We start from the raw sequence: 14083 nt of genomic DNA on the forward strand, positions 1-14083 counted from the left end.
CCATTTTGTTATGTGGTTTCATATACAGCTCTATTCTCCAGCGGCGCTGTAATGAAAGTCGTCACATGTCCACTAATTTGTTGCTTGGGTGACTTGATAAATGCAGCTGAGCATCACTATCGGCGATGCACATTTGCTAACCCGTAACTGTAGGCTAATTAACGCTGCTATGTTCGACTGTCTGAGATCAGGGTTGACGGAGTGGCTCGTGTAGTAAATCGGTCTGCTGCGTAGAGATAGCAGAGGAGGGCTGCTAAAGGCTGCCACTAGCAACGAGCTAGGCTTGGAGATGATGGGCTGGGACTGGCATTGATTTCACAGCTCCTACACATGCAGCAGGCAAACAGGCACTCTGTGGGGGCATGTGTTCAGATCAGAGGGCACAGCTGGGTCGTTTCACTAGTAAACTTTGAGTTAACAAGCTGGTGCTAACTATATACTTGGTGCCAATGTGTTATCCTGAAAGTACTGAAGTCACCTAAATGGATCAAACACACTTAAAAGATTAAACTTGACCTGTTGTGGATATTATTTCATCCAACATTCCAGATTGCTGCTATAAATGCAGATGCCATCTTTATCTAAATGTCATGTTATTATAACCTGTTATTTAATTAGAGAGTTAATTTTTAACACATCCAAAATATATATCCCAGAAATCCGATTATGATTGACGTTTACTTAGACAATTGTGAATTTGCCATAATTTGAAAATTTCATCTGTCAGTTATGCAGCTGTGTGCAAAAGCTTTAAGACTACAACACAATTCGGAAAAAAAACATAACCCTATTTATCTGATAAACTCTTTCACTAAGCGCTTACATTCTCAGTACTTTTGCTAACCTGTAATCAGCACTGTACACACACACACACACACACACACACACACACACACACACACACACACCACCTTGCCCTCAGCAAGAGCTCAATATTCTCCATCCCCCTCTAGAACGTTCCTTTTCCTATTCCGAGATTCTCATCACTTTCCAATCATTTTGGTGTACCCAGAGTAACACCCTCTGAGTCTAGTTTGGAGTCAACCATGCTAATTTTTTTTAAACAACACGACCAGGTCAAGAGGGCTCAGAATGTATGTTAGATGGATAGTTTGCATACACACACACTTCCACCACCTTTGGTCTGTTGGGTTTCCCATTGCACAATGGCAGCAATTTGGATTGAAATGCATGAATCCATGCATGCTCTAATGCACGCAGTCTCAATTCAGTAGTGGCGCGTCTACAAAATGATTTTGTCATGTCCAATTTAGCATCACAATTGCTCTGACTTGAGCTGCCATCGAAAACGATTATGGGATGAAGAGATGGGAGGAATGCAGGACGGAAAGAGGGTATGCACTTTCAGGAGATTAAATGTGAGCAGCAGAACAGGGAAAGTGTACTTTGTTCCTTCTCCATATGGTGAATAATTAGCTTATGATGGCCGAGTCTCGAAGCATGGAAATGATTTGCTTAAATATTATTCTCAGTAAAAAAATTAAATTGTCACAAATTAAAAAAAAAAATCTAAAATATTCAGCAGGTAATTAAAAGAAGCGGGATGCAAGTAAGACAGCCCCATCCTATAACACTTCCAGTGGAGCATGGTTGTAGTATTTCAGGTGAATTACAAAGAAGCTTGAGAAACCAAAAATCCTGTTGTATGATATGAGACACTTCAGAATTAAAACACATACAAATGACTCCAGTCTCTGTAATGACTACTACGACCCTAAATCAGAAAAAGTTGGGATGGTATATTGAAATTGAAATTAAAACTCAAAAACAATGATTTGTAAATAATCTTAGACCTGTGTTGCACTCAAAACAATACAACAGCACATTATTTGATATGTCTGTGAAGGTTCTCAGTCATCCAGGTCATAGTAAAACCGTAGGTGCTAAAGAAGGCAACTGGACTTTCTTGAAATTCTTGAAGAGGTTTCACCTCTCATCCGAAAGGCTTCTTCCGTTCTGTCTGACTAGTGGGGAGTTCCAGGTATTTATCCTCTAGTGGACCAAAAGCAACCCTAAGGAGAGTCGTTGAGGTCACATGGATCGTTGGGTCATCCTGTAGGTGTAGGTCACTCACACCTGGCCCCCAGTGACCTACACCTACAGGATGACCCGACGACCCATGTGACCTCAATGACTCTCCTTAGGGTTGCTTTTGGTCCACTAGAGGATAAATACCTGGAACTCCCCACTAGTCAGACAGAACGGAAGAAGCCTTTCGGATGAGAGGTGAAACGTCTTCAAGAATTTCAAGAAAGTCCAGTTGCCTTCTTTAGCACGTACGGTTTCACATTATTTGATGTTTTACCTAATGAACTATAGTGTTGTTGTTTTTTTTTAAATAAACACTGATTTCAATTTTGATTCTTGCAACACATTTCAAAAAAGTTGGGACGGTAAAGCATTTACCACTTTATAATGTTGCCATTCCTTCTCACAACACTTAAAAGATGTTTCATGACTGAAGACACCAAGTGATGAAGTGTTTCAGGTGTTATTTTGAAACATTCTTCCTGCAAACAGGTCTTAAGGTATGCAACAGTCTGGGGTCATCATTGTCATTTTTTGTTTCTAAATTCACCATACATTCTTTATTGGGGACAGAGGGGACAGGCACCCTCTTCTTCCACAGCCATGCCTTTGTAATGTGTGCAGAATGTGGTTTTGCATTGTCTTGTTGAAATCTCCCTGGAAAAGATGGCATCTTGAAGGCAGCATATGTTGCTCCAAAATTCAATGTACTTTTCTGTATTAGTGCTCCATCACAGAAGTGTCAGTTACTTTTGCCAAGGGCACTGACACAACCCCATACCATGACAGACCCTGGCTTTTGGACTTGTTCCTGGTAACAGTCTGGATGGTCCTTTTTGTCTTTGGTCCGGAGCACATGGCATCCATTTCTTACAAAAAAAGATGTGGAATACTGATTTGTCTGACCACAATACACGTTTCCATTGTGTGATGGTCCATCCCAGATGCTTCCGAGCCCAGAGAAGTCAATGGTGTTTCTGGACACAGTTAACATCCAGTGCCTTGAAAAAGTATTCATACCCCTTGAACTTTTTCACATTTTTCCACCTTACAACCACGAACTTAAAAGTTTTTTATTGAGATTTTATGTCATAGACCAACACAGAGTATCACATAATTGTGAAGTGAAATGAAAATGATAAATGGTCTTCAAAATTTTAAACAAATAAAAATCTGAAAAATGTGGTGTGTTAGTATTCAGCCCCCCTGCGTCAATCCTTTGTAGAGCCACCTTTTGCTGCAATTACAGCTGCAAGTCTTTTGTGGTATTTCTCTACCAGCTTTGCACATCTAGACATTGAAATTTTTGCCCATTCTTCTTTGCAAAATAGCTCAAGCTCAGCCAGATTGGATGGAGAGCGTCTGTGAACAGCAATTTTCAAGTCTTGCCACAGATGCTCAATGGGATTTAGGTCTGGACTTTGACTGGGCCATTCTAACACATGAATATTCTTTGATCGAAACCATTCCATTGTAGCTCTGGCTGTATGTTTAGGGTCATTGTCTTGCTGGAAGGTGAATCTCCTTCCCAGTCTCAAGTCTTTTGCAGCCTCCAACAGGTTTTCTTCCAGGATTGCCCTGTATTTAGCTCCATCCATCTTCCCATCAACTCTGACCAGCTTCCCTGTCCCTGCTGAAGAAAAGCATCCCCATAGCATGATGCTGCCACCCCCATGTTTCACAGTGGGGATGGTGTGTGCAGGGTGATGAGCAGTGTTAGTTTTCCGCCACACATAGTGCTTTGCATTTAGGCCAAAAAGTTCAACTTTGGTCTCATCTGACCAAAGCACCTTCTTCCACATGTTTGCTGTGTCCCCTACATGGCTTCTGGCAAACTGCAAATGGGACTTCTTATGCCTGTCTTTCAACAATGGCTTTCTTCTTGCCACTCTTCCAAAAAGGCCAGATTTGTGGAGTGTACGACTTATAGTTGTCCTGTGCACAGATTCTCCCACCTGAGCTGTGGATTTCTGCAGCTCCTCCAGAGTGATCATGGGCCTCTTGGCTGCTTCTCTGACCAGTGCTCTCCTTGCTCGCTCTGTCAGTTTAGGTGGACGGCCATGTCTTGGTAGGTTTGCAGTTGTGCCATACTTTTTCCATTTTTGAATGATGGATTGAACAGTGCTTCTTGAGATGTTCATAGCTTGGGATATTTTTTTATAACCTAACCCTGCTTTAAACTTCTCCAGAACTTTATCCCTGACCTGTCTGGTGAGTTCTTTGGTCTTCATGATGCTGTTTGTTCTTCAGTGTTCTCTAACAAACCACTGAGGCCTTCACAGAACAAGTGTATTTATGCTGAGAGTAAAGTACACACAGTAGGACTCTATTAACTAATTAGATGGCTTCTGAAGACAATTGATTGCACTGGATTGTATTTAGAGGTATCAGAGGACAGGGGGCTGAATACTAATACACACCACATTTTTCAGATTTTTATTTGTTTAAAATTTTGAAGACCATTAATCATTTTCGTTTCACTTCACAATTATGGGCTACTCTGTGTTGGTCTATGACAAAATCTCAATAAAAAACTTTTAAGTTCGTGGTTGTAAGGTAGAAAAATGTGAAAAAGTTCAAGGGGTATGAATACTTTTTCAAGGCACTGTAAGGCTTCCTTTTTCACAGTAAAGTTTTAACTGGCATTTGTGGATGTAACTCCGTATTGTAGAGTTTGACAAAGGTTTACAAAGTAATCCTGAGCCCATGTGGTTATATCAGCTATAGATGAATGATGGTTCTTGATGCAGCGCTCTCTGAGGGATCGGAGATCATAGGTGTTCGGCTTAGGCTTGTGCCCTTGCCCTATATGCACCGAAATTCCTGCAGATTCCTTTAATCATTTCATGATATTATGCACCGCAGAGGGTGAAATATCCAACTCCCTTTCTATCTTTCTTTGGGGAACATTGTTTTTAAACATTTCAATCATTTTCTCATGCATTTGTTGACAAACTGGAGATCCTCGGCCCATCTTTGCTCCTCAAAGACTACTGTAGGCCTTTACTGGACACTGATTTTGTACCAAATCATGATTACAGTCACCTGTTGAAATCAGCTATTTCAAATAGCATCATTATTTAATTGTTTTACCTCATTACTAACCCTAAATTGCCCCGTCCCAACTTTTTTGGAATGTGTTGCAGGACTGAAATACAGGAATGGATGATGTATATTCACAAATGAAATGAAGTTGACCAGAAAAAACATGAAATATCTTGCGTTCATACTGTCTGCAATGAAATACAATCAAAGTTAATTTAGACATCACTGCTTTTCTTTTTTTTTAATTTGCATTTTCCATACTGTCCCAACTTTTTCCTATTTGAGGTTGTATGATGCAGAGCTTCACTGGGACTCCCCAGTCAATTAGACTGATTCTAACCAAATTGTGGGTCTTTGTTAGCTTACGTGTACAAAATGGTGCAATTAGTGGTTAGTTAGTTGCTATATAATAGTTAATTATCAATAGCAGTGTGTGGTGTTCATGACCTTTTGCAGTATGACAACCTGGGAATGAGATTAGATTAGATTAGATTAGATTAGATTAGATTAGATTAGATTAGATTAGATTAGATTAGATAAAACTTTATTGATCCCTTTGGGAGGGTTCCCTCAGGGAAATTAAGATTCCAGCAGCATCATTACAGATAAACAGAGGAACGAAATAGAGAAAACTTCTAGATAAATTAAAATAAATTAAGTATTTACGTATACAAATATAAAAAGAATAAGATATGGGGAAGAGGGGAAGGGGGGAAGAGAAGGGGGGGCCGCAGGAGAGATATTGCACTTTATATTGCACATTGGATTTTACTGAGATTTTGTCATGAATTTATAGCCCAGAATATTTGTGTGTGTGTGTGTGTCTGTGTGGTGGGGAATCAATATAGTTTGCAAAATTATTTACAGTGTAATGCAAAAAAAGGGGGATTATATACAGTAAGTATTCACCCACATTGCCCAAATTAATTCTGGAGCAATGAGGTGTCATCAGATGTCAATTATTAGTTGAATGGAGTTCATCTGTGTGCAGGTAAAGTGTCATATGATCTTACTGTAAATGCACCTCTTCCTCAAATCTCAGTTATGAAAACAAGTCCAGGACAAATCAGACTATCAATCAGTGTTTGATTTTTCAAAATCGATCATCTTGTGGCGCATCATTAATCCATTATTTAAAAAATGGAATGAATAATGCAAAACAACGAGCCCCCTTGGAGGAGGCTATCCAACAGAATTCAGTGAGCAGGAAAGAGGACATTAGTCAGAGAAGCCACTCAGAAGCCAGTGGCAAGTCTCAACATGATCCTACCATCACCATGCTTCACTGTGTGGATGGTGTTCTCAGGGCAATGAGCAGTGTTAGGCTTCTGCTAAATGTAGAAAGTTTGAATTTTGGTTTCATCAGATCAGAGAACCTTTTTCCACATGTTTGCTGAGTCTCCAGCTGAGGCCAAGTTTATATTAGACCGTATCTGTCTCGTTTTCTTCGTGGATGCACTGTCCGTTTACATTAAAACGCCTGAAAACGCCGGGAAACGGGAATCCGCCAGGGTCCACGTATTCAATCCAAATCGTGTCTGGTCCGGTGCTGTGTAAACATTGAGAATACGCGGATACGCTGTGCTGAGCTCTAGCTGGCGTCGTCATTGGACAACGTCACTGTGACATCCACCTTCCTGATTCGCTGGCGTTGGTCATGTGACGCGACTGCTGAAAAACGGCGCGGACTTCCGCCTTGTATCACCTTTCATTAAAGAGTATAAAAGTATGAAAATACTGCAAATACTGATGCAAATACTGCCCATTGTGTAGTTATGATTGTCTTTAGGCTTGCCATCCTTCCACTTGCAAGTGGTAAGTGACGCGCATGCCCGACATGCACTGAGATCACACACACAGCGGCTCAGTCCCAAATCACTGCTCATGCGCTCCACTCGCGCGCTCTGTGAGCTGCGCAGGGCCGGAGTGCGCACCCTCCAGAGGGCACTCGCTGTTCAGGGCGGAGTGATTTGGAGCGCAGGATGCCTGTGGAGCCGAGCGTATCCATGTACTGGCGTTGCTATGTGCACGCGAATCATGTATTGGCGTTGCTGTGTGCACACTAATCGTTTTAAAAACGTTAATCTGATGATCCACTGATACGGTCTAATGTAAACCCCACCTCAGTCTCCAAACATCTAATGGCTTCCTTCTTGCCACTCAGTATCCAAGTGATGATCGTTCTGTGAATGGCTTCTTCCATCTAAACTGTAGATATCTCCAGCTCCGACAGAGTTATCCTTGGCCTGTTGTTTCCTTCTCCTGTGCTCCTTATCTGGTCAATGAATTTAAGTGGACAGCCTCCTCTAGGCAGCATCACAGTTGTGATATATTCTTTCCATTTAAAAAAAATGGTGCTCCATGGGAAGTTTAGAGTTTGATTTAATTTAACGTTTAAAAGCACACAAAGTAGCTCCGTTTTAAGAATATAACTTTTTTTTGTAAACTTTTCATCTTTGACCCAAGTTTCACTGAATGAAAAGAGATTTTGTTTGTGTTTTCTCTTCAAGGAAAAAAAATTGTTTTTTGTCTTTTTTCTGCCTCTGTTTCACTTTTTAAATTGTTTTTTACCTCTTTGTGTTTTGGCTTGTTTCTGTCTCTTAGGGAACACCAACAGTGTGTTTGCTTTGGACTACATCAGCGGGTCTTTGATGGTGAATGGCCGACTGGACCGAGAAAACCCGCTGTATGCTTCAGGATTCTCACTCACAGTCAAGGTGTGTGTCTACATTTAGAATACAGTCTCAGGACCATTCGCAATCAATTAAAATCGTTTGCTGGTCAATATTGCTAATCAGTGCTGTCGATTGCAAATCACAAACCCAATAAGAGAGAATATGAATATTCTCGAGTCACAGAGACGTGTATAAATTATAATGACATGGTGCATAATAATTAAAAAAAGCTTCATTTTCATTCTCATTCCAAGAGGTGCTGATCAGACAGGATACATTATTTAGATTTATATATAGTATTTATACAGTCATTACATATGGACTTGAGGGAAATGCTCTCAGTGCTGATGTTCATGGACAGCAAATTGCAGGAATAATGAAGTATGATTTGTGTCGAAAGAGGACTTTATAAATGTCCACTTACTGTAAGTAATTTTGAACAGGAACATATGAATGAGCTAATATTCAGTGTGTGTGTGTGTGTGTGTGTGTGTGTGTGTGAGAGAGAGAGAGAGAGAGAGAGAGAGAGAGAGAGAGAGCGCACGTGTATGATTCTTGTTCACAGTTTATCATTATACCCTCCTGACAGTCAGCCCAAGGGCTAGAAGGAAGCATGGGGGGGTTTCCATCAGTCGAGACTCATTGTTGCTCAATGTAGGCCTTGGGGTCTGTGTTCTCTCTCCTTCTTTCAGAGTTGTCTTTTAGTGACTTTTAAAGAAGTTGAAACCGAGTAATTTAGTCACATCTTTGGCAGCTCGTCGCAAATTAACACCAAGCTGCTGTCAGTTGCAAACCCCCATGCCTCAGTTCTCTGCAGCCGAATATAAGCTATAAGCCTATATTTATAACACTTTCACATTAACCCTATCAGATTTTGAAGCATTTTGTTCCCTGTTTTATTTATAGGCTTTTAAACAGTGCAATTATCAGAGGCACATGCTGTTGCCATATGGTGTTTTTGTTCTCCATGACTTCGACATATCAGCGTTTGTTGTATTAAAGCTAACAGAGTTTTGACATAGCCTTTTTAGGAGCAAAAATATGCTTCAGTGATGATGTGAAGTTGTTTGAGAAATACTTGGAGCTGATTGTCGGTTGGCAGAGATTTAAAGGATGGTGATGGTGCTACTTTTGGCGGTTATGTGCTTCTGTGGCTTCGCACAGTGAAAGGAAAGGTACAGTAAATAGGAAGACAGAACATCACCTGGCCTTTCTCCAAACTCCAGCTTTCCAGTTTTGTAGTGGCTTGACCAATTGTGTCCATTTACTTTTTGATTATATCAATTTTCTGATCAGTTTTCTACCTTTAATTAGGCTTGACAGCGCGCTGCTGCACTGATGAACCTCCCATTTGTATGGGAGAACAGCATGCTTTCGTTTGGCCTTTAAAGACATTTAAAAGTGTTTAATCTACATAAAACTAGTGTCAATTCAAGAATAAATAACATTTACGGAATATATTGTTAATTTTGTGCGCCGTTTTTTAACATTGGGCGATGCAATACACCAAACTCACGGGCGCCATCATCTTGGGTTTTTTAGTGATATTCATCACTGGTCCGTGTGTTTTATTGTTGGTTCCAGCTCGCTCACTCAGCTTGAAACTTGTGATTCCCACCTGGTGGTCGAATCTCTCATGTTGACTTGATTTTTCCAATAAAATCGGCTGAACACTTTGCTGTCTAGTGCCCGCGAAAGCTCGGATCACTGAGGAAAATTTTGTATCCTTCCTAAAAATCAATGAAATATGAAATGAAATATGATAATTTCCTAATTTTTTTTTTCATGGAGAAAAAATGAGAAGGTGTATAAATATCCGTAATATAGTTTTGAAGAGAAGTAACAAAAGTTTGTCCCTCTTATATACAGCGCATTCGAGCACCACCGTCATCAGTCATGCTTGGTGTCCACAATTTAAAGTAAACATACCCGATAAATACTGGCTTTTATGTTTAAACACAAAGGATAGACCATTCTTTTAAGTTCGTTTCTTAAGACACGTATTTTTAAGTATGTTACCTCGCTTGTTATGGGAATATGATATTGATATTATGATATTCCCATAACAAGCGAGGTAACATACTTAAAAATACGTGTCTTAAGAAACGAACTTAAAAGAATAGTTATAATTATCAGACATAATGAATTTCCACTACAAAGGATAGACCAATTTCACTGATGTATTATTTTTAAGCCTTCTAGGTGCGTAATTGTGATCTACAAGAAGAAGCCTTAATCTGTAATTCTTACCCTGATACTCAAAATTCTCCATCTCTTTATTTTTGGCTTTTTGGTCGATTAATTTCTGATTGAAGTTTTCTCTCATGAATGGAAAATTAAACCAATGGAAAATGGTTGCTGGTTTGTGACCGGGGCAATGGACAGAAATTGATATTTTATAAAACACTGGATTTTCAAATGTTCATAACTTTGTTTTTTTTTTTTTGGACATATTTACAAAATTAAACAAGTTTTCAATTCAGATCTTCACGCTCTTTAATTTGATACATTACACAACACTATGACACCTACTTTAAAAAATGGCCTGGCATTGCTACTTTAAATTGGTAGTTGTAAGACTTTTTCTACTTAATTGTACCCTAGTGAGTGCCTACAACAATCCAGGCACTGGATAATCAAGAACATAGAGCATGCTTTAATAATATACAACCCCGATTCCAAAAAAGTTGGGACAAAGTACAGATTGTAAATAAAAACGGAATGCAATGATGTGGAAGTTTCAAAATTCCATATTTTATTCAGAATAGAACATAGATGACATATCAAATGTTTAAACTGAGAAAATGTATCATTTAAAGAGAAAAATTAGGTGATTTTAAATTTCATGACAACAACACATCTCAAAAAAGTTGGGACAAGGCCATGTTTACCACTGTGAGACATCCCCTTTTCTCTTTACAACAGTCTGTAAACGTCTGGGGACTGAGGAGACAAGTTGCTCAAGTTTAGGGATAGGAATGTTAACCCATTCTTGTCTAATGTAGGATTCTAGTTGCGCAACTGTCTTAGGTCTTTTTTGTCGTATCTTCCGTTTTATGATGTGCCAAATGTTTTCTATGGGTGAAAGATCTGGACTGCAGGCTGGCCAGTTCAGTACCCGGACCCTTCTTGTACGCAGCCATGATGCTGTAATTGATGCAGTATGTGGTTTGGCATTGTCATGTTGGAAAATGCAAGGTCTTCCCTGAAAGAGACGTCGTCTGGATGGGAGCATATGTTGCTCTAGAACCTGGATATACCTTTCATCATTGATGGTGTCTTTCCAGATGTGTAAGCTGCCCATGACACACGCACTAATGCAACCCCATACCATCAGAGATGCAGGCTTCTGAACTGAGCGCTGATAACAACTTGGGTCGTCCTTCTCCTCTTTAGTCCGAATGACACGGCGTCCCTGATTTCCATAAAGAACTTCAAATTTTGATTCGTCTGACCACAGAACAGTTTTCCACTTTGCCACAGTCCATTTGAAATGAGCCTTGGCCCAAAGAAGATGTCTGCACTTCTGGATCATGTTTAGATACGGCTTCTTCTTTGAACTATAGAGTTTTAGCTGGCAATGGCGGATGGCACGGTGAATTGTGTTCACAGAAAATGTTCTCTGGAAATATTCCTGAGCCCATTTGTGATTTCCAGTACAGAAGCATGCCTGTGTGTGATGCAGTGCCGTCTAAGGGCCCGAAGATCACGGGCACCCAGTATGGTTTTCCGGCCTTGACCCTTACGCACAGAGATTCTTCCAGATTCTCTGAATCTTTTGATGATATTATGCACTGTAGATGATGATATGTTCAAACTCTTTGCAATTTTACACTGTCGAACTCCTTTCTGATATTGCTCCACTATTTGTCGGCGCAGAATTAGGGGGATTGGTGATCCTCTTCCCATCTTTACTTCTGAGAGCCGCTGCCACTCCAAGATGCTCTTTTTATACCCAGTCATGTTAATGATCTATTACCAATTGACCTAATGAGTTGCTATTTGGTCCTCCAGCTGTTCCTTTTTTGTACCTTTAACTTTTCCAGCCTCTTATTGCCCCTGTCCCAACTTTTTTGAGATGTGTTGCTGTCATGAAATTTCAAATGAGCCAATATTTGCCATGAAATTTCAAAATGTCTCACTTTCGACATTTGATATGTTGTATATGTTCTATTGTGAATACAGTATCAGTTTTTGAGATTTGTAAATTATTGCATTCTGTTTTTATTTACAATTTGTACTTTGTCCCAACTTTTTTGGAATCGGGGTTGTAATACGTAACGTGTGATTTGACACTCAACAATCATAGTCATAGTCACAGTGCGTTGCCGATTGTGAATTCCACCACACTCTCCTGGCGACGTCTGTCTTCAAAATTAAAATCAATGATCTCACCAAAGTGCAGACGAACACACTCTCCAAAAACATATTCATAAGTTATAGATTTTCTTCTACTCCTTTTCTCTTTTGTGCATCACCTTATTCCCGCTCTTTTTTCCTCCAGCCGCTCTCGTTGGCACGGATATTGATTTTGAGTGCGAATGTAATAAAACTAATTTCTCAACTTCACACAGCTCAGATGGGGCAGGAGGTGCTGCACTCGAGGTCAGCGCATTCATAGGAATTAGGAATTCGTAAAAGGGTTAAACGCTGACGTTTTCTGATTACGAGCTCGCTCTAACCTCCTCAAATAACCTCCCATCCCTCGCTCAGTGAATACAGTGTACTCCTTTTTCATTATATCCCTTCAGCACTAAGGCCATTGGAGAGAACGAGAGGAAAAAGAGAACGAGAGCGAGTAATTGTTTCCCTGCTGATTGGACCCGCGCTAAAATCTCATTCCGTTTGTGTGTTTCTCTGCATTGGCCCTTGTTTAACCCTACTTATCTTTTTTCTTTCTTTGCTTATCTAATAAAAGGACCATGAGGGTGAGATTGAAGAGCGACCTTTCATGCACCGCCATGATCGATCCATCTTTTCATCAGATCATTCTTCCTGTCACGCACTCACTCACTCACTCACTCTGTATCACCGTAGGCCATAGTAAAGATTCATTGTTTCACATATTATTGTGGTGACTAGCTCAGAAAAGCAAGCAACACGTAGTCTCTTGACGTCTGGTGACTTGTGGTGAAGAATCTAAATCACTTTCTGTCTGAAAGCAAGTCTTGAATGAAATGAACTGTTAGTTTCAACATGCTCTTAGTGTGCGGAATTAACCTGAGGCCCTGTTCACATGAATACGGATATTTTTCAAAATGTAGTTTTTACCCCCTGTTGAAAAAAAATAGACATAAACAGCATCAAACAGGGGCGGCACGGTGGTGTAGTGGTTAGCGCTGTCGCCTCACAGCAAGAAGGTCCTGGGTTCGAGCCCCGTGGCCGGCGAGGGCCTTTCTGTGCGGAGTTTGCATGTTCTCCCCGTGTCCGTGTGGGTTTCCTCCGGGTGCTCCGGTTTCCCCCACAGTCCAAAGACATGCAGGTTAGGTTAACTGGTGACTCTAAATTGACCGTAGGTTTGAATGTGAGTGTGAATGGTTGTCTGTGTCTATGTGTCAGCCCTGTGATGACCTGGCGACTTGTCCAGGGTGTACCCCGCCTTTCTCCCCTAGTCAGCTGGGATAGGCTCCAGCTTGCCTGCGACCCTGTAGAAGGATAAAGCGGCTAGAGATAATGAGATGAGATGAGCATCAAACAGCTCAAGAATGACTTAAAGAGCATGCGTCTTGAAGAATAGAGAAGTGAAATGCAGAAATATACTATTCAGCTGCAGCAATCTCTGATTGGAAGGTATCCCTCAGCCTGCTAGTATGCTCAGATCTTCTGCAAAACCTCCATTTACAGTGCGTTTTGTATTGCCGGATCGATGGATTCAGGAGCAGAGCGTATTATATTCGGACGTCTCCACATTTGGGTGTAATGGAATTAATTTGCAATAGTTTTGTAGTCAAGGCCACCTAAACCGTGACCAAGACCAAAGTGTATCAAGACCGAGACAAGTCCAAGACTTTATGGGATTGAGACCAAGTCAAGCCCAAGAGCAAGGCAGGGCGAGACCGAGTCAAGACCAGGACCAGAGCAATGTGTGTGAAGGGGGGCGAGGGACAGCCGTTATCAGGAAGAAAAATTTCAAATTAGCAATGAGTCACATTATTGATTGCATTTGAAGCAAGAAGTTTTACATCCAATCACAGTAACGATGTTAGCAAACAAATCAGACAATGCACAGGCAATTTAGTGAAATACCTGCAGTTGTGGTCTTGCGGCGGAGGCCTCCGTCAGTCATAGTCGACTATGGGCACGTTACAACAGTT

The 14083-nt window shown here is 40.7% G+C and overlaps 1 protein-coding gene across 1 annotated transcript in view; it reads left to right on the forward strand.

Moving 5' to 3' along the window:
• Positions 1-14083, forward strand: part of cdh23 (cadherin-related 23) — a 727851-nt gene that overhangs the window by 348362 nt on the left and 365406 nt on the right. Inside the window, exon 11 of the mRNA XM_060925294.1 lies at positions 7699-7811. Coding sequence (XP_060781277.1) covers positions 7699-7811 — 113 coding nt within the window. The remainder of the gene's footprint in view (positions 1-7698; positions 7812-14083) is intronic.

This window comes from Neoarius graeffei, chromosome 7, assembly GCF_027579695.1.
Source record: "Neoarius graeffei isolate fNeoGra1 chromosome 7, fNeoGra1.pri, whole genome shotgun sequence".
NCBI lineage: Eukaryota > Metazoa > Chordata > Actinopteri > Siluriformes > Ariidae > Neoarius > Neoarius graeffei.